At 42.5% G+C, this 22197-nt stretch overlaps 1 protein-coding gene across 1 annotated transcript in view; it reads right to left on the bottom strand.

Moving 5' to 3' along the window:
• Positions 1–532: 532 nt before the first annotated feature.
• The window catches only part of MAEA (macrophage erythroblast attacher, E3 ubiquitin ligase), a 32135-nt gene continuing 10470 nt past the window's right edge, over positions 533–22197 (bottom strand). The window contains exons 4-9 of the mRNA XM_053458178.1: positions 13221–13343; positions 10196–10272; positions 3051–3159; positions 2703–2836; positions 1805–2000; positions 533–1370 (exon numbers count right to left, since the gene is read on the bottom strand). Of these exons, the coding sequence (XP_053314153.1) occupies positions 1275–1370; positions 1805–2000; positions 2703–2836; positions 3051–3159; positions 10196–10272; positions 13221–13343 (735 nt within the window). The 3' untranslated portion in view covers positions 533–1274. The remainder of the gene's footprint in view (positions 1371–1804; positions 2001–2702; positions 2837–3050; positions 3160–10195; positions 10273–13220; positions 13344–22197) is intronic.

Below are 22197 nucleotides of genomic sequence, written 5' to 3'. Positions count from 1 at the left end.
GAGCTACATAGCCCTTAACTCTGCACCCCCTGTATCTCTACCCTCCTATCCAAATACACCCCTAACTGCCCTCTTCGTTCCTCTCGTGACCTTCGTCTCTCTTCTTCCATCATTACCCCTCCCCACTCCCGTATTCAGGATTTCACCGAGCCATACCCCTTCTCTCGAATTCTCTCTCCCTCGTACGCGACTTTCAAAAGCTCTCTGAAAGCCCAGCTTTTACGAGAAGCGTACAACCTTTCTTCCCAACACTCCCAGCCATCATCCCATCTGAACGACCAACCTTTACAGATCATCCGGACCCCATCAACTCATCCCCATCCGAGCCTCCTACCGTTTCAGTTTCCCCTCAACTACCGACTAGATTGTAGGCTCCCAAGAGCAGCGCCCTCTTCTCCTTTTGTACCAGTTTGTGGTTTGTGAAAATTATTTGTAAAAACTTGTCTAAACCTCGACGATAGGATTTCCTTGTACTCCAAAACGCCAGGAGCTGTAGAATACGACGACGCTTCTATAAAAAACGCTACTAGGATTTTAAATTTATAATCTTTTATTAGCTAATGAACACCAACATGCAAAAAATAAGCACTAAATACAAACTGCTACAGCACGGATTTCTAAAGACTATAAAGAGTAAAATTCATTTTTGCGGGTGGTGGTTGTTGGATTACCGGAACAGAACCACGGCGCTCGTAATGTGCAACGTTTAGATTTTAGAATGTATGCAAAGCTCCGGGAAACCATTCCAGGGGGCCGAACGCCCGACACGTATTAATATTTCCACGTGAATACATTCTCAAAGCAAGAAATAAGGCCGCGGCACTAATGATATGAGATCCTAAAGACCTATACGCTGAACTAGTAAAACGTCGGAGCCCTGCTACTGGACGGACATGCAGAACAATCCATGTCCTTATGGCAGTAAAGGGTTAAAAAATAAACTAATTTAAATCCTTAAACATGAGAACTGCTTAGAAGCCTCAGTCTTGACTTATGTTACAAAACTCACAATCAAAATGGTATTTTTTTTACAAATTTTGCTTTTTGCACTTTATCTACGTGACATTTTTTGTGGTGTGTGTATCGTTGTTGCTTGTTAATCTTTGGTCGCAAGAGACAATTAATGCAACCACCGGACAGCACTGATGCACGAGGCTGCCCGTTGTGCGTATTTACAGCTCTCTGTCGAGCTCTCTCTCGTGTTTTTTTTATTTTTTATTATATATATTATGTTTTGAGCAGGTTCTGGAGGCACAAGGAGTTTTTTTCCTGATCTACATGATGTAGACTTTCTCGGCTTGGGAGAAGTTGAAGACTTCTTTGGTTCTTGGACAAATGACTTTGTCATCTTGGCGAATGGAAAGCAGAGACTATTGGGGGGAGAGAGAGAGGAAAAAAAAGTGAGGGTATATATATAATTTTTTTACATATTTTTTAATATATTTACGGTCAGCGAATAAGTATTTTTTCCAGTTAATTATCAACTTTAAGGCAATAACAAAACTACAATATATATATAAATATATATATATAAAAATATAAAAGTAATAGTATGCCAATATGCGCAATCGCTTATTAGAGTAATAGAATACCACAAAACAAGTAATTTGCCATATTTGTAGCTTTAGTTTCTACGCTGGCAGTAGGTAACGGCATAAGAATTTATAGCTAAAACCTTGCAGTTTTGAAAAAAACTTTTGCCCCGTACGTTTTCTATAAAACCAGCAGGCCGTGTACAGATGTAAATAATAACCCCTTGATACTTTTAAAGGGAGGCGCAATTTAAAATGTATTATTCACTTACATTGTACCCATATACATATCCATTAGGAAGCATCATAGGTGGATTGTTCTCATTCATAACGTCTCCTGAAATCTTGCAGACCAGCCTGGAGTTGGCACAATGTGCCATAGGAAGGGGCTGAGCCAGCTTGTTCAGAGACTTGCTGCAGACTGGACAGTCTGGGTTTTTGGAGGTCCCGTCCTCTTTGTAGCACTGTCTGTTAGCACCACGGTCAAGGATCACTCAGCAGAGCACACGAGACAACCCCAGGTCCCAAAAACATATTATCATATGTCTGCGCGCCAATTCCTTGCTTTGTTTTATGTACACGTTGGTCATTTCCGCAGCACTCCAAAGACAGAACGCGTATGCGTTTCAGGGCGTGCTTCCCATTTCGGATTTTGATGTATACATTTGCAGGTCCTGACCAGACCTTTGGGTTAAGCACCATACCTACCACACAGATACCCCCTTAATGGCGCCCAGAGAGGGCTGTAAATGGCAGGAGAGTCTCGGCGGGGTAAAAGGGCCGTGCAGTCCCACAGATTCAACTCAACGGTAAAAATATAGCCACGAAAAATCAGATAGGACTCACCCAGTTGGGGTAACTTTGACGTAGTGGTGGGTAAAGCAATATGTGGCCATATAGCACGACGGAATCCCCAATATTCATGCCTCAGATAGGTTCTTTAAATAGTATCTGCTGGGTATGCATCGATTCCTTGCTTGGTCGTACGGCCCGTGGGGTCTGCCCATTTCCCACATTCTACTGATTTACACAGTGATTACGCAACATTCAGGACCTTGTCACATCTACAAGAGGCAAATCTGGTGGGGGTTCATTGGTTAGTTACCCTAGACCACCTCTGCTCAGAGAGCTGTTATAGGTTTTCAAAGTAGTTTTAAGACAAAAGGATACGGTGTTTTAATGGCAGAAAGTCCTGCTTGAAGTGTTATGGTAAATACAGAGTTGTTTCCCAACTGATGTAGCCTATAGTTATCGTATCTAAACTGCTGGATCAGCATCCTCCATCGCGCTGGGTCCAGAAGGTCCTGAAGAGTAAAGAAAAAAACAAATTTATATTTCAGGTCTCAAAAATGCACAATTCCTCTATAATTAGACGTTGTCCACCAAGAACCAGCATCTAATGAGCAACAAATTAAAGAAAACATCAATTTACGTTACTCCTTCACGGCGTCCTTTGGATAATTCTTATACAAATCACTTTGTATAAATGTATTGTATATACGGGCCGCATAAATGTACCTTATACGGAGAGATGTGAGTATCTGATGGGAAGGCCAGCATCCCCATCACTTGCCGAACTTCATCTAGTTGGCTTCCCTCTGCTTGACTAAAGTGTTTTCTTGCATGTCTGTGGTTTAAAAATAAACAAAAAACGCAAAACTGAGTGACCTGCTTTTACCGTAACATCAAAGAGCAAGTTCATCAATACTGCGGGGAGACATACACAAGGAGAGTAAAAAAACTAAACTTTGGACACATTTGGTATGAAATTAAATGTAAAAAAGTTTAGAAACAGAAGGAAGTGGTTTTTTGAACCTCACCTAGCATTAAATATTTACGCAGAATATTATATATAATTAAGCATTTCTTTTTGTGGTGACAGCCGGGATATACATTATAATCGCCGACAATACCAACCTAGGAATGTATTAAGCACATTAATAATAAGTACACCGCCCTCACACCCCCGCATGAACACACAAAAGGGACAACACACACTGCGACACAGGAAGCACTCTCTGCTCACACTCCAGACAGGAAGTGCCCATGGAGCAAACCACTTAAGACTGGGGGAGGTGGAATACATACTCGTCTGGTTTAGCTAGCTTTCCCTGCAGCTTCTGTGCTCACACAGCAGGCGCCCAGGCCACTGAATGACGCTGAGTAAAGGGATAGTAGTGCGTGGGCCCCTAAGGATCTGTTGGTCCTGGGCAGCTGCCTATTTTGCCCTGCGGTAGGCTGGCAGCCACAGCTGTTTGGTCTTCTGCCTGAATGGATGGATCTTTCCATTTTGCATACAGTGAGATAACAGAGTGGACTGTACCACCGAGGTGGAAGGGGATAACGGGCGGTTAGTACATCTCTACGGGGCTGAGCAGCTGGAAATGGGGGACAAGAAATGGACCAATAACATGTTCTGGAGGGACGCTGCAAAGTCTCTAAACATTGTCCCTTTATAACACCACCACAAAGACAGCATGTATTATTATAGACCACCATATACTGTAGCGCGGTTCAACTGGTGTAGCAGAACGCATTTAGATAAATGAGAAAATACAACTTCTCAAGCTGTTTTGTTGCAACAGCCTTCAAAGCGCTCCAACCGCTGCTGTCCTGCACCATACTTCAATATAATCAGCCTCGTGAGGGATATCTCAGTAAATGTATGTACTATAGCTAGAGGCTATATAATAACACTATGTAATAACACATTGAGTCAACATCGTAATAGCCAATTAGATGCGCGAGGACAGGAATGTCCGTTGTACTTGGGATTATGGGCAGACAGCAGGCCAAAACTCACAAAGTGTCCAATACCCCAATGTTCTAGTGAACATAGTAACATATGGCAGCATCTCGTATGTGTGGGGAATAAGCCCATGCAGATTAAACATGGAAACTTTATAGAAACAAGGGTTCAAACGTTTGATTTCAAGAGGACTGACCCAGGAAACCTATCACTGAATACGATTAAGGGACATATTAAGTGGAAAAAATAATACAAATATGATGCGATGACACTACGGGAAATAACCACATCAATGGAATGTTCCTGCCGATTGCCCTTTATTTGCAAGACGTGCTCTTTATACATAAACCCCCCAAAAGCTCTGACACGGAGAGAGGGTGTGAATGGGCACCCCGCATTATGTTTGTCCCCAGCACAGGTTTTATGTCCACTTTCAATGGTTCCCAGAAGATTTTATTTGGGGAGCCACAGCCCTGCTGAAGACTGCAATGGTCTGGGCTGAGGGCCACACATGAGAACCACCACGGAGCCTACTACGGCTTTATTTATGATGAACACGGAGTACAAATATATTCATCAGTATTTATTATCTTCAGAAGAAGAACATGGCTGGTAACGATTAAGAGGCTTCGTGGGATTTTTCAAATATATTTGCAAAAAAGCATATAATCGTTTATATTAATTACTCGAAGAATACTTTTAGGTTTCGATTTGCTGAGGGATCCCCAAAAAATGTAATTTACGCATTGATTTGCATTTTCCGAAATTGAGTGGGGTGAAGCTTAAGAGCATCTAGAAGCATTAGTATAAACTTCTGCCCCAGCCGTGGTAATATTGCCCGGTTCTTGAGTTGAGGAGGGTTGGGAGTGGAAGCCGTATCAGTTATACGGTCGGAACATTTGGGAATTTTGTAATAGAGCAGAACGATGGACTTTAAGGTTTGTAGAGGGTTGGGGTGATTTGATAAAGGTGTTCTTTTTAGCGCCCTTTAACTTTTTTTTGTGGCTTCATGTCTACCCTATATGTGTAAGGCTCCGCGGATTGTGGATTTTTAACTCATAAAATGTCACCCCTCCCCCACAGTACAGGCAACATCACGACAAGAGAGGGGGGGATTCTAGTAGAATAAAATGACCTAAAATTGGCACGTTTGAGACTTACATATGACGTGCAACATAATCCTTAATGAAAATCAGATCTCCTTCTGCAAGATGTTAAAAGTGATGAAATCAACAATTAACTCTAGAAAGTAAAAAGCTGCAATCCTTTTGAAGGGAACAAGGGTTGTAAGGGTTAAAACATGGCCGTCACTGCAGCCTATCCCTCATCTCAGGCCCTGGGGAAGGAGTAATCCAGCCCTATGTGAAGCTTTATATCCCCCCCCCCAAGAACCAGCTTAGGTAAAAAACCGACCAATACAAAGTGAGGGATATCACAGAACCACCAATGAATAGCATGGGGGGCGTGTTTATACCGGCTCATGGGATGGGAGAACTCCAGTTTCCCGCCAGAGGGATATTTACCCCCCCACGTTAGGCTACGTGGAAGGGACAGCAATCATGCTATGCTATTAGTGGTTGGTGATCCTAAGGACACCCTCACAAGCACTCAAAATCCCATCACCCCCATTCTGCCACAGTTATCTTAACAGATTTACATATGGTTTTTGTAATTTCACCAATTCATAAGACTTTGTGCCTTCTAAATGACCCCATTATGTCAGCATTTTGGTCATACGGAGCATATATGCACAAAAAAACTAAAATTTATAAAAAAAAAAACGAAAAAAAAAAAAACTAATATTCTATTTCTTCTTTATTCACACCAACTAAGCCCAAAACAGAATTTCAAATATTATACTGCTTGTAAACTAAAACAAAAAGAACTAGACATTTACTGCACTGTTAGCCCACAGGGCTGCCGTTTTACAGCCCAAAACCCCCTTTTTTTAACCTCATAAAAACGTTAAGTGTTGCCTTGGGTTCTTACGCAGCATTATTGTGTACAAATACAGCTCTCACGTTAAAGGTTCCTATAAATTCTATTTTTATTTTGTTTAAAAGTTACATTCGTTAAGGATCTTGGATGTAGAACTGCAGATATTCTTTACGGCTAATAAGATCCGGGGCAAAATAATTGGCACGCTTATTTAAAACGTCCTAAAAAAGGGCTGACGTTCAAATTTGGTTAGTAATTTAAGGGGAAAAAATAAGGCTTCTATCAATTTGATATAAAAAGCTGAGACTATAGGAAAAAAGTCAGACTTGGTTCTGTTCCAGCTGCGTTTCCACATGATAATCTGCCGATTCCATGACACCGCCGGGGGAATCAAACACCTTGCCCCGGGACCACAAGTAAATTAGTGATTTCATTCCTGCAGGCTGGTTACTGAGAGTAGTGGTAGATAAATTGAACAGCCTCCCAGCAGTAGTGGGGCCAATACAGCGAGGGTGAATTCAGCGATCCTGAATTTGAGACGAGACCAAGGGCAAATTAAGGTCGTTACATCAAGACTAGAGGAGTTGAATTGGTCTTATCTGCCATCAAGTTATCGGTTTCGATGTTCAGGACTGTAAGTAATACAATTGAACCCGATTTTCAATATAAATCAATGAATTATTAATGCGTAATCTGTTTATTGGAAGGACTTTGTATTGTACATTCATTTTCAGTCACTTAGAATATTTTAAGCCATCCACACCAATTAAGGCTACTCGCTGTATATATATTATTCATACCACCTCCTTAAAAATTCATGCATGCTGAAACTAACTACAGTTAAAAGGTAAGTAACCACGTATTTTAAGCGGTGTCCTGAATAGCTATAAAGTCCCCTCCAAACCATCAAACTGCCAGTAGTTAACTCATTAAGGACCAAGTTCACCACAAGCCATGTTCAAACATATGAAACTGTGCACACGCATAAGGCAGGTATTAAAAAATTGATGTAAAGAATCATTAACTGAAACAGAAGCAGCTGCGTAGAAGGAATAAAACTTAGGTGAAACTAACAAGGTGAGGTTGCTGAAGACAGTTTAATGTGAAAAGTCATCCACCATAACAAGACTGAGGACAGCAACAACACACAAGGTAGCTACACTGCTTCAGCAAGGTGTTACCCAGGCAGACATTTCAAGGCAGGGGTATACAGATGTTTTGTCCAAAAAAGAACCGTATCCGCAGTGGTAGGCCAGAAAAAATGACCTCCAACGTGGAAACAAGGCCAAGCGATTCAACTATTCCAGAAGTTCCACAAGTTGGGGTGCAGGAAAATGGCAGCAGGTGCTGTGGACTAATGAGTTAATTTAAATATTTGGCTGTATCTGAAGGCAGTTTGTTTGCCGAATGGGTTGGAGAGGGGTACAAGCAGGGCCGGGCCTACAATGGAGCAGAGTGGGGCGGAACGTTTGAAGCAAGCCCTTTTTTGTTTGTTTGTTTGTTTTTTAAAGCGGAAGAGAGAGAGGGCGCTGAGTGGTTTTCGCTTACCAAGTTATCAGTACGCGCTCGGCGCCCCTCTCTCTCTCCTCTGCGAGCCCTCTAGCTCGGTCTCGGTGCCGGCTTGTAATGCTGAGCACCGGAAGACAACGTCATTTTTGGCGCTCAGTATTACAAGCCGGCACTGAGACCGAGCAGGGAGACTCGCTGCAGGACTGCTGAAAGGTAAGTACAAAGGGGGGGGGGAGTAAGGGTAGATAATGGGGGGGGGGCAGCATTTTAAACTTCGCCCCAGGTGGCATTATGTCTTGGGCTGGCCCTGGGTACAAGAATGAGTGTTTACACACACACACTGTGTGTCTGTATTGTATGTATGTATGTATATATACACACACACACACACACTTAATTATCTACATACATATGAGGGAATCAAAATATATACTGTAAAATTGAGTATAATATGCACAATTTACCCCCTTTTCAAGAGTCAAAAAAGGGGGTGCATATTATAGATAGCACAATGTGTTTATGCTGCGTGAACACTCCGATGAAGCGTGACCGAGTCACAATCAATTCTGTGCTACTATGGAACGCCAGCATTGAACGAGTTAAAACAATTAAAAATAATTTTAAAAAGTAGGGCTGCAACTAACGATTATTTTAATAATCGATTAGTTGGCCGATTATTTTGTCGATTAATCGATTAATCGGATAAAAAAATACCTTATTTTAAATTGAAGAAAAATTGCAATAAAAAACGTACAATTTACACTTTCATCTCTTTATTGCAATGGCCTCTCTCTATTCACCTTCTTATTTTACTGACATAATAATAAAAGCTACAAGAACCCAAACACAGTGCTTCTCAAACTAGGTTTTAATACAAAGTTATTAGTAAATATTAATTCATATGTTAACTATTTTTCATATTTAATAAAAACTGAGAAAAAAGCCTTGTTTAAATTTTTGTATTTACCAAACTGCCCCCAGTTATGCACATCTGACCCCCAGCTTGCCACACTGCCCCCATATATGCCTTATACCTCTTATATGCCAGATTCCACTGTGCCCCCTGATATGCCTTATACTCCTTATATGCCAGTGATATGCAACTGAGCCCCCTGATATACCTTTTACCCCCAGATATGTTTATGCCCCCCTGATATGCCTAATATCCATATGCCTTATACCCCCTATATGCCCTAAAAATTCATAATACCCCCCATACACCACTCTGGCTCCTCCCCCTCCCATACACCACTCTGGCTCCTCCCCTCCATACACCACTCTGGCTCCTCCCCCTCCCAAACACCACTCTGGCTCCTCCCCCTTTCATACTCCACTCTGCCTCCTCCCCCGCCCATACATCACTTTGCCTCCTCCCCTCCCATACATCACTTTGCCTCCTCCCCCTCCCATATACCACTCTGCCTCCTCCCCTCCCATACATCACTTTGGCTCCTCCCCTCCCATACTCCACTCTGCCTCCTCCCATACACCACTCTGGCTCCTCCCCCTCCCATACTCCACTCTGCCTCCTCCCATTCATCACATTGGCTCCTCCCCCTCCCATACATCACTTTGCCTCCTCCCGCCTCCCATACTCCACTCTGCCTCCTGTGAACCTCCGTTTCTGACAAGACACCAGGGAGCCGGGTAGAGAGGCAGAGTGGCGTATGAGAGGGGGAGGAGCCAGAGTGGTGTATTGGAGGGTGGCTCCCATACACTCCTCTGACTCCTCCCCCCTCCCATACACCGCTCTGCCTCTCTACCCGGCTCCGTTACTGAAGGCACTTTCACTGCAGCTTCATAGAAGCCACAGTGTAAGTGAAGGGCAGTAACGGAGGCTGTCTGTGCGATGCAGACCCCCACCGGCTGACAGAGAATCATCCTCTCTGCATCGCACAGACAGACTCCGTTACTGCCCTTCACTTACACTGTGGCTTCTATGAAGCTGCAGTGAAAGTGCCTTCAGTAACGGTGCCGGGTAGAGAGGCAGAGTGATGTATGGGAGGGGGGAGGAGGCAGATGGGAGGGGGAGAGAGACGGAAGTGAGAGACCGGCCGACAGTGAGGGGAATCCAGGTCTCCTGCAGCGTTGCGGGGGATCTGGATTCCGGTGTTATAATCCGATCTCTGTTTGAGGTCCGATTATATAAAGAGAGGAGTTTTTCAGAGCATTTGCTCTGAAAAAAACCTCTTTTTATAATCGATAAAAATCTATCCGATTAATCGATGATGAAATTCGTTGACAACGATTTTCATTATCGATTATTATCGATTTTATCGATTAGTTGTTTCAGCCCTATTAAAAAGTCTTCAACACCATTGGCCTGAAAGTCAACAATACTCATAAACCACGCAACAGAAGATGAGGAGCTGTAGACGGATATTATACCGAAAATAAATCATAGTAAATATATTGTATATACAGCAGGTGCAAAAAATAAAAATGTGGCGGTAAAAGACTTCCGTACCTGACAGCATCCAGCCTCTTATTTTGTCGAATAAGTTCAATGAACTCCTGAATCCTCAAACTGAACTCCAAGCAGCTCTGTAAGAGCAAAAATAAATGCATAAAGACTTGGTGACAAGCATGGACTTTTTACTATCCGTTATTTATACAGCGCCGGCAATTTCCGCAGCACTTCCAGTCCGTACATTCGAAGGGTCCGACAACTAGAACCGACGGATTAGGAAGAACACATGCATTAGGTAAAGAGCCTCGCTCGCAGGCTTACCATCTAGACAATGCATATTATCGACATATTGGGCAACTTTCCACTCAACAAGGAGACCAACAACCCCAGAGAAGCCTGGCATTTAGTACGCGTAACACTTGTTCTAGGGTCAAGAGAAGCCAAGCGTGACTTTTTTCCCCCCAAAGTCCCCCAAAATCAATCGATTTCTCTTTTTGTAAGTTGCGAACACGCAGTGATGGCCACTCGGGTTTATTTTAGGCTTTTCTGTTTATTTCGGGAATACATAGGACTTCTTCAGTGCTCGCTGTTCTTAACTCTATACCGGAATTTGCAACAAGATTTTGTTTTACGCATAAGTCTATTAGGTTTTATTTCCTATTGTAGGGGTTTTTGGGTGATTACAGAATGGTCATTTAATTCTAAAGGTTTCCCTTTTTTGGTTGAAGATCTCACAACCTTCAGTGCCAAACATATGCAACCCGATAAGGACAGAATATATTTGTTTCACGCAACTTCTTCCTTGTTCTTCCTTGTTTTCCAAGGTTACATGTAAATTTTAATAACACTTTTCAACGTATTTCGAAGTTTGAGGAAGCAGCTCGTATTTGAGGAGTTACAGGCTGCTTTCTCCGAGTGACTTCTACTCCCGGCAGCTAGTGATCCAGTCACCGACAATTAAACATCGCATTCTGGGGCGGGGGAGAACATTTCATGCTAAATCCATACGGGGCAGATTCGTTTCCCTGCATTTTGCGCAGAACCCGTCGTCCCCTTCACTTCTATCGGGAGAAAGAGATCCGATTTCAATCAGTCCTAAAGAATACAAAAGGTTTTAGAGTAATAAGAGTGATTCTGGAACTCCGACGATTCTTTGCCGATTGACAGTTGTCACAAAACAGGAAATTTTATCGGTTCTTGCCTCGGCAGGCCAGCAGGTCTCAAAACTCCCTTAATTAAGAACTTTTCAGAAGTTTTTGAACTTCTACTGGCGCTTAGTCCTCTTGGTGTGTCCATGGATGCATGTTCCTCACCGTAGCGGTCCGAAGAAGCTACAAAAGTAACGTAAACGTGGAAAAAGCCTTCACTACCTTCTCCTTCCGATCTTAAGCCATCTATCTTAGAAACCGGAATCGAATCCCCAGTACAAAGACCTACGCAGGGGGTGTCGAAATCATTGAATTCCCCTGTCCGGAATTTTGCCTTCAGAACGTTAGAAAGCTTTTTACATGCAAGTCTCAGAAGAGAGAGACTTTAAAGCCATACGAGAACGCCTAACATTATCATGTATCAACACAGACGTTTAATAACTTTGTACGCTGCGATCATGCCACGTATAATCGTGTGTGGATTTGGGCTAATGAGCTATAAAGGAACTTTAATTTGACTTTAAACGAATTTTGCACGGAGAGAGTTTAATCCATTCCAGATCATAAAGCAATCTGCCAAGCGTGACGCGGGACACACAGGACGGGGGTGGTTGTTATAGACAAGCCAAATGCAGAAGAGATCCTTTCAGATTTGGGGGAGGGGAGCAGAATAAAGTGAACAAACTTTATTTATTTATTTTTAATTAAACTTTTTAAATTCATTATTAAGAGTCTAGAGAATTTTAATATAGGTTTCCAAGGCATATTCAGAAAGTGTTTTTTTTTTGTTTTTTAATTGTTTTCTAATTTTACTACTATTTTTCGCTATTCCTCAAAGCAATAAAATAGCAGTTCTTTTTTTCTTTAAGGTCCATTTTTTTTTCTAATTTAGAGATATGAACATGAAGATTTTGTGTGGCTACTAATGTATAGTCTGTATCAGCCAAAAAGTGTTAATTCATGCAATATACATTAGTTAAATTTAGTTATATTTTATATTTGCATCATGATTCATATTTGACATGAAAACGGTATTAACGTGACTTTATAAAGTTTTTAAGTAGACATTTGCACATTTCCACACAACAGTTTGTAGAAAATATTCTTGGCTGTGTTATTATGCGTTAAACAAGCTACAGCCGATTCATAGAAAATACGACATTAATCAGAAAATAACACTTTATGGGTTAAAAGCTTTAGTTTTGTGTCACATCAGAAAAGGGAGACTACAGAATTGCAAAAAACAATGCCTTTATTTTGTGAAGCATTTCGTTGCCTCCTAGCCGATGTTTGCATTGTAACAGAACTGCTATCACACACGATGACAATCGACAGCTGGAGCGGAGTAAAGAGTCACTGGACTCTGGAGTTGTGGAGATCAACCGCGCGCCACCTGGAAGTGTGACGGGCAAATCTGGGTTTGGCGGATGCCAGGAGATCGCTACCTACGGGAAAGCATATCACCTGCCGTAAACGTTTGGTGGAGGAGGGATAATGGTCTGGGGCAGTTTTTCAGGGGTTGGGCCCCTTAGTTCCAGTGATGGGTAATGTTAATGCTTCAGCGTACCAACATATTTTGGACAATTGTTTGCTCCCAGCTTTGTGGGAACAGTTTGAGGAAGACCCTTTTCTTTTCCAGCAAGACAGCGCCCCGACACACAAAGCAAGCTCCACAAAGACACGGTTGGATGAGTTTGGGGTGGAAGAACTCGACCAGCCCCACAAATATAAATATGCGAGTGCCCACCAAAACAAGGGAGCCAAAACGCGTGCCTTGAGGTCTTACTAGAAGAGAAATACCTGCAGCCCCTCGGAAAGGAGAAGCAAAATGAGGAAAAACACTCTCCCAACGTTATGAGCATACCGGGCCTTCATCAGGACAGAAATTCACAGAACCGACCCCAACATGTTAGTTAAGACGCTGTGATACGCACCTTCATTTTCCTAAGCCTCGACTTATTGTCATGGCACCAGGCTAAGCACGTCATGGTTTCTTGCCTTTCCAGAGATTCCTCTACTTCTTTAGCAGTCAGGAACATTTCAATATTCACTAGGTCCTGGGAAAAGAAAAAACATGCTTTAATATATTATATTTAGATTTTTTGATGACGCTAAACACCATGGGGGGGATATTTCAGTGAACATAAAATATACCTGGGATATTAATAATTGGGGGTTTTCCGCTAATTATTAGATTAAATGGCAGTCTCACCATAAAACCTTAAGACCTACAGTCAAAGCACTGCAGATCAGAGCTGCCACCATTTGCAAATGAGCTCCTGGAAAGGATGATCTCATTTGCATGAGGGGACATATACCTTGTTACCTATGTATTTTTTTTTCCCAGATCATAAGATATGAGATTAGGGGGTCAGAGTGGTAATGTAAGATAGCTATCTCTCTTTAAGTAAAGTGAAACTAAGAGGAACAGCCTCCCAGCAGAGGCGGTAGAGGTTAATACAATAAGGGAATTTAAAAACGCATGGGATAGGTATAAGACTATCCTGAATCTTAGACAAGACCAACGACTAATTAAGGTCTGGATCTTTATATTAGGAAAATGGAATGACTAGATGCCCCCCAAAGTGTCATATCTGTGTAGTATGCAACGCTTTTATTTCACAAAGCGGTTTTAGTCTCCACAATCTCTCTTCCTATACCTTGTAAGGTAGATTCTTTGATCAGTTATCACACAAAATGCAATTAATCATCTTAAATTAAGTCGCTGGACCCCAGCTGACCCCGATTTGGTACCATCTAGTAAACAGGAAGCAGGAAATTCTGCATTAAATCTCAAAACCATTCTAGTTAAGTGCAAAATACAGATACCTTCCGAAAGCAGAACGATGAACAGCCTTCTCACCGCAGCCAAAAGATGACCAGACTATGTTTTGAAACTAAATTGCTCTATTTGGCGTCCGTGGAATATCCACTTTTATAACTTATTAGGAATGGAACAGAATACAAAGTATACCTGGTTACATTTAGCAAATAAGCTTTCCGCTGTAAATTACGAGTCAACAAGCAAGACGGGTTCCCTGGTATCATTAACGCTGTTTGAATCAATAGCCAACAATTCCAAGAGGGCCACAAACATTCTCCACTTAATTAACTTCCATGGGACCGGGGGCAATGCAGGAACGGGCAAATCCGGTCCCAGTCTATGAATCCGCTTCCTGCTGGTTTCTTGGAGCAATCGCAGGCACTTTTTTGGTTTAGAGACAAGTTTAAAAAAAATATATAAATAAAGAAATCACGACCAAACCAACAAAGAACATCTGTTACAGAAGGCCAAGGCCGTTGGAGGGGGTCGAAACACAGGAAATATCTAAATATCTGTGTCCCAGCTCTGGCTAATGGAACGCATTCCAGAGACATTAAAAATGTGAGTTCCGAACCACGAACGAGGACCGTAGGCTCAGGAAGCCACAGAGCTAAAATGTGAAGATCAACCAGAAATCCAGCCCTTTCAGTAGGAAGGTCGGCTCTAATCCTGAAAACAGTAAATATGTCTAACACTAGAGCATACTATCTGCCTCAACCTCAGGTCCACTTATAGAGAGAAACCTAAAAGAAACAAATTCCAGACACTGTACAAGAACCATGAAAATCGCTACTCCGGAGGTCCTACACCGACTAGCAACATCCCGGGCAAAGTTATGATCTCATGGTGTGTAAGAGGTGGCAGCATGATGTCACATCACTCCTAACAAAAAAAAAACACTCTGAAGGGTTAACAGTTATTTTGTTGTTCTCACCGAGTTGCAGAACCTCTGAAAACACAGAACTGAACTAATAAAATGTTATTTTATCTCCCATTGACAATTCAACTGTCATTTCCCTAGACGCACAAAATTTTGAGTTATTTGCAAAAAGAACATTAGAATTTCTATAACCCACCAAACGAAGCCGATGCACTCACGACAAATCCTACAATCACTTTCTGTACAACAATTTAGCAAGAACAGATTGAAAACTGTGATTTGAATCAACACAAATTCGAACGAGTACAATTGTTGGCATACGATAGCCGAGTGTCATCTTTAACTTTTTCATCCCTTGGAGAATACGTAAAAGGGACTCGGCAGAATCACCGCTATGCGGCTGCACGGGGTCCCCGTCCCCTTGTGGGAGACTGCTCTGGCCGAGCACACCAGTCCGAACCATTTACTCATCACCAGCCAGCACTGGTGATCACAAAAGATTGTCAAAGGGTCTAGAAAAAGCGCGACTTAGTGCATAAAGTACGCCTAATGATATCAATGAGAGCACTTTCCTGCCAGTGATTGGCACCAGACAGGGCGTGGCTTATATGGTAAGATTATTATTATTTTTATTTACAGGTAAACAGGTACTTTACTATACAGCCCGGCCAACAAAGAATGTATAGAGCATTAGACTGCCCTGATGTAAACTGAGTTGGTTGGCTTCCAGACCTTTAGATCCAACTGGGAGCCTTTTGACCGTCGAGACCCATGCCTAGGGTCTTCGCAGGGCTTCCCCCCTGCTGTCATATTCTCCAGGCAGTAAACCCAGGGGATTTATGAAATATTGGCCGGGTTATTTATTGAAAAGTGACACTCCAGAGTAAATAATGACTTGTTTCACCTTCCAGTACTAGTTTCTAGACATAGTGTAAATGGGAAGGAGAAAGGGTTCGATTAAACATCCAGGCCAGCGAGAAAAGCCGGTTTGCTTGCAGTCCCCCTAATTTCAAACACGACACTGAAACCATGGGATTTATAGAACAAAAAGCAATAATTTATTATTGGTTAAAGAAGAAGACAAAATGGGAAAAAGAAAATCCCCTTGGGCATAAACCCCAGCGCTGTATACAGTAATGTAGGTTAGCGTCGTCAAAAAGCTGGTTGTCCTACAAAATTCTTTTATCTGCAGACCTGGAGCCCGCAATTGTTGTCAATCCCGATATTGTGCGACTTTTCCTGCTCAAACACCACGCTGAGCTCATGCTTTATGGCAATGCTAGTGAAGTCCATCCTACATAGACTTTTAGCCTTGGCTAACCTAAGTGCACAGGTCATCCGAACCGAAAAGGGCAGGAAACAAAAACGTGTTGGTGTCCGAAAACAACGAGACCAAAAACGTATTGAAATGGTAAGCAGATCAGAAGCAAATCGTCCTGGTTAAGATCCAAAACCAACAAAAACTGAAAGCCTCAGAAATATTGCACTGAACGATCAGACATGAAGTATTTGGGCCGCTCCTTTCAAACATGCTCACTGTTGATGATGATGACGATGATGATCTATGGATAACGGGTGTTTCCTTTCAGCCGCGGTAAACGTTGCTAGCCGGCTGCGACACCATTTCTTAAAATTTTGGTGACGGAAAGCAGGCCGTCTCCAAACAAGTGATGAACCTGATTTATTTTGAATTGGCCTCCGCCGCGATTAACTGCATAAATATGTCATGCTGCGACCGTTCATTCTTAGAAGGGGAAGGAAAAAAAAACACTCAGTGGGGAACTGCAACAATTCAATGTACCGCTAACGCAATAATCCAGTCCGGAGAATGTTTGTATTAACATAAAAATGAACTCGTTCCAGCACATTTAAAGTGGATGGATTCCCGAAGGCGAGGGGCCGGGAAAGAAAAAAAAAAAAAAAAAAAGAAAAAGAAAAGAAAAGAAAAAATTCTTACAATTGAAATATACTCGGCGTCTGTCATATTGTGTGAATAACGGGGCATTATCAGCTGTTAATGAGAAGAAAAATAAATCAAATGTGTACCAGCTTCAGATACCCTCTCAATGGGAAATGCCCTTAAATCAAATAGAACACCTATACTGCCCAACTAGACAAGCTATAGGGCGATGGCCGACGTAGACCACGATGACGAACAAAAATAACATTATTGGAAGCAACTTTAGAAAGTCAGATGATGAAGATCAATGAACCAGACAGCAAAAAAAAAAAAAAGAAAAAATTTAAAAAAGTAGATTTCAAAAATAAAGAAAATTTACCCCCTTGCCTAGAAGAGGAATGAGAACATACTTAAAAATAGAAATTTATAAGAAAATGGAAATTTTGACTTCCATTTTTACTCACACAGACAAGGGAAGTTCTCGGAGTAGCACTGCCCCCCTCAACAAGTTTTAAGTTAAAAAAAGTCTGAAAATACTATAGTAATGCCCTCCAACATCAGTCCTTCATTTCAACTTACCATACCGTCAGCCTCACCTCTTACAAATGAGCGATCTCTCTGACTGGGTATTTTGGCCAACCAGGAAGACATGAGGGCACAGGCGGGGCGAGGGGGCAGCAGTCCTTCTGCCGTAAAAAAAAACGGAGGCAGATTGTCGTACAGATTTCAATAGGAGTGCGTTCCTGCAACCAATTGGTCGCTTCAAACAGCCAATCAGAGGCAAGAAATGACAGCCCACAAAAGTAGGGTGCAGCTTCTACCTCAGCCAAGTGTTCTTGAAGAATGCATGGTAATGTACACACAGAGGGGTAGCGTTACTCACAAATGACTTGCATGCGCGTTATTCTATCATAGGGGTGTCAGCGACAGTAAACCCCTCAAACGTAACTGTGCAACATGCGCTGCCACCAGACCGGCTGGGGTCTCACCAATTCTGCGAAGGACTAGCCGTTTCCATATATACATCTACACTTTAACCGCAATTACTTTATCAGCCAGATCACGTCTATTTTGAAATCATCCACTGATTTTCCATTTCTGGGACAAATGTAATGCACACGGCTTGTGTGGCTTCTTGATCTCCAAGCCCACTTTCAGGGAGAGTCCAGGCCGAGTGTTTGTGTTGTACCTGGCTCCAGGGAGTGGGGTAATTAGTGGGGTAATTAGGCTCACCTGGCCATGTCCCGGGTGTGAAGGGGAAGCTGACAAACAAGATGCTTGAGAAAGCTCTCAGGGTAAGGAGAGGCCCTGAAGAAGATCCCAGCGCCGATCGCGCCCGGGCCCTTGCGTGCCGCCTGGAATCAAGAGTCGCTACCGCTGCTCTTTTCAAGAGAAACCGCATCTTCAAAAGCTGCCTTGGAGGCAGGGAGCAAAGAAGGGAAGAGTAACCGGTAACGGGGGAAAGAATTAGCCGTTATTTAATAGCATTTGATTTTCCAGGCAATATTTACTTTGATTCCCACTAATTGCGGCGCTATCTAACATTGTTTGAGCCGCCCTCCGCGGCCCCTGAGGATTTTTCCTTTTTACATCTCAAAAGAGGCGGCTCGCAGCAAGACCCAACACACATACACACAGAAGAAATTATTCATAACACGCTAAGATCTCTAACGAAGGGCTATATGAAAGAGAATAAATGACAATTTTTTTATTTTCTTAGATAAAACCATTTACAAAGCAGACGAGGGCATCAATTAGCGTTAGAGTTAGACTTTGTTCGTCTGAGTTGTGCTACATGAAATAACGGGAAAGACAGGTTTTTTTTTTTCCATATCTCCATTAAAATAGCGGAAAAATAAACGATCCGGAATTTTGAGCAGCGATCAAAGTCGTGAAGCGATGAGACCCCTTTTCAGGGCAAAAGAATAAAAAAAAAATATTTGATATCTGAAATACATTTGTGGTCGTTTATAGAGGAATTAAAAAGGTTCATTGACCACAAACGTCTCCTGAAAGGCCAGTTGTGAAGATACAGTTTAAAGAGGTGCACCCAGCCAAAAAGTTTAATACATTTATCTTTTATTCATCTTTTTAAATATTTCATTTTATTTACCTGTAGCTGTGACAATTTGCTGTAGAACACCATAGTTTGAGCTGAATCTGCCCAATTACTAAATAAAATTGTAAATGTCAAAGTCCTATCGTGTCATGAAGCAGCTGGGCGCCCCTCGTGCCAAGGTTGGCGTATTAAAAGCTTAATGCAAAGGAAGCTTCGTTCTGGGTGGGTAAAGCGGAACTCCCAACATATCCTTATATTCTTTTGTTATTCTGCTTGTAAGGAATCCGTACACTATATGGACAAAAGTATTGGCACACCTGACCATTACACAAACAGGGACTTTTATGACATCACATTGTAAATACATAGACATTAATAAGTAGTTGCCCCCCCCCCCTTTTGCAGCTATAACAGCTTCCACTCTTCTGGGAAGGATTTCCACAAGATTTTTCTGTAGGACTTTTTGCCCATTAAATCCAGTGGAGCATTTCTAAGGTCAGGCACTGATGTTGGATGAGACACCCGGCTCGCAATCTCCATTCCAGTTCATCCCAAAGGTGTTGGATGGGGTTGAGGTCAGGGTTTTGTGCAGCTGGTCAAGTTCTTCCACCTCAAACCCATCCAACCATGTGTTATAGCTGCAAAGGGGTGACCAACTACATATTAATGTCTACTAAAGTCCCTGTTGCTGTAATGGTCAGGTGTCCCAAAACGTTTGTCCATATAGTGTATGTACTATTTGTGGCAAAAAGCCCCATAAATGGTATCTATAATGTATTTCTAGGCCTTTTGCAGAGAACCCACCGACCCCTCATGTTATCCAATTTGCGAGGCTCTTGGAGATCACATCGTTGTTACTCAAACCATGTATTGTAGCAAAAATAGCAAAAAGCTATTGGCGATACTCGAGTACTTCACATATGGCTCTTCTGACTTCAGCTCAGTTTTTAGGACACCTAAAAACAAACCAAAGGATTGGCCAGGGTTCCCCTTTAACAAGAATGGAAACTCAGGTTCTGGGAGATAGGACACCAAACTAACACGGAATAACTTAAGCTCATATTACTCAACCCAATGATAATATCGAAACCTGCAGAGTTTGGCCTTTGTTTTGCCCCAGAATCTGGATGCAGTAGATGATATATGCCAGGGGCGTCCAACATGCCGCCCGCGGGCCAAATGCGGCCCGCGAGACCTCGAGGTGCGGCCCGCGTAAGATCGGCAGCCAGGGCAACCGATCTTACGCGAGCCGCACCTCAAGCCCTGCTACTTACTTGTGGGAGGGACTTCTGGACTGCACACAGAGGAAGCGGAGTTCACGTGACATCCTACTTCCTCTGTGCTTTAGCAGAGAAGGCAGAGGGAGGCCGCGCCCCCTGCTGAAGTCTGTAAGCGGCATCGAGGAGCTGCCTTGCAGGTAAGGAGGTGGGGAGGGTGTTTGAATGAGTGTGTGTGATTGAGGGAATGAATCTGTGAATGAATGATTATATGAATAAATGAGTGTGTGTGTGTGTGATAGCATGGATGTGTAAGTGCTGGAACCTAGGCATGATGGGACTGTGAATGCTGTTAGCAATCACACTCCTATCATGCCAAGTCAGCCAGTACATGCTGAAACCTGGCCAGCTGCCCCCCTTGTGTATTGATGCTGCCAGTAGTATGGGGTCTGCACTTACAGCCACCCTGTACCAGCATGTACTGGCTGACTTGGCATGATAGGAGTGTGATTGCTAACAGCAATCACAGTCCCATAATGCCTAGGTTCCAGTATTTACTGGATGGATGTGTAAGTGCTGGAACCTAGGCATGATGGGACTGTGACTACTGTTAGGAATCACACTCCCATCATGCCAAGTCAGCCAGTACATGCTGAAACCTAGCTAGCTGCCCCCCTTATGTAGTGATGCTGCCAGCAGTATGGGGTCTGCACATCACTTACAGCCACCCTGTACCAGCATGTATTGGCTGACTTGGCATGATAGGAGTGTGATTGCTAACAGCAATCACAGCGAGCACAGTCCCATCATGCCTAGGTACCAGCATTTACTGGTTGCCTGCATTTACTGGTTGCCAAGTCATATTGCTAATTTTGTCCAATTGTGTGTTACCTACTTTTATTAAAAATGTGAGTTTTTATTATTATTTTTAAAGGTGGGGGTCATTTTCGGTTTTGGCTAAGTGAACCGTGAATGTTTTGGTCCAGAATTTTCATTTTAGTTCATCCCTAGAATAAATCTAGGGAATCCTGAATTTGTAGTCGCAAAACTTTCTAGGCCCAGAAATCAGTGAGAGGAAAAGTAAAGGTTTTGTGTCATTTAACTTTATTTTAATCTGCATATTTTATTAAAGGCCATATTTTTTGTCACAGTGAAAAATGAGTGCGGCCCGCGCACGTATACAATTCTGATGAAGTGGCCCACTGCAGAAAAAACTTGGACACCCCTGATATATGCACTATAGGAAAGAATCCGTATTGGATTTTAAAGCCAACTCAGCCCATTCATTAGTTGGCAGGAGAGTTGTGGCTTTCAACTTTTTAGCTTCATTGTGCATTATGAAAGGCCAACACTGGCATGAAGGGCTGAGCTGGCCCTGTACAATGTATAATTCAATGTATAAGGAGGCTTTGAAGAAACCTTGCTGATAAGCTATTCTTTATCCAAGCCCAGCCAAGTTCTTCCTGCAGCAGAAGCTCACTAGAGCTGGCCCTTCGTAACGCAGGGGTCAACACATTTCTAGTGAGAAATAACATGTCTTCCAAAAGCCATTGACTTCATCACAGGGCAAGTAATCGACCTCATACCGAACGAATAGACGCTCACAAAGTGCCAAATACAATAGACGTATAATAAAACCCCGATTACCTTATGCTGCAAAACACAAAGCAACTATGATAAATTAACAAACGCTGTAAACTCCACGCAGAGTCTCTATGTTAATAACAATAATAATGATGATAAAAAAAATCATTTCTGATTCAAGCGCTGAAATCCAAGGTCATAAGACAATGACAATAAGATCGTTATTCAGTCTAACAAGCTTGGGCCGGCGAGCCGTCTTTATAGCTCATTCTATCAAAATCATTTGTTACGGCGGCTTCTAATTCACCGACTTGGCTTTGTTTATCACCTCATTAGTGCGCGGAAATCTATTATCAAATTACCGACACGGCCATGTTTGATGAGCATACCTGTTGACGTACATAGTAGAGCCTCATTATCATTATTTAAGCCAAAAAAAATAAAATA

Source organism: Spea bombifrons, chromosome 1 (genome assembly GCF_027358695.1).
Source record: "Spea bombifrons isolate aSpeBom1 chromosome 1, aSpeBom1.2.pri, whole genome shotgun sequence".
NCBI lineage: Eukaryota > Metazoa > Chordata > Amphibia > Anura > Pelobatidae > Spea > Spea bombifrons.
This window is presented reverse-complemented; position numbering and strand designations above follow the sequence as displayed.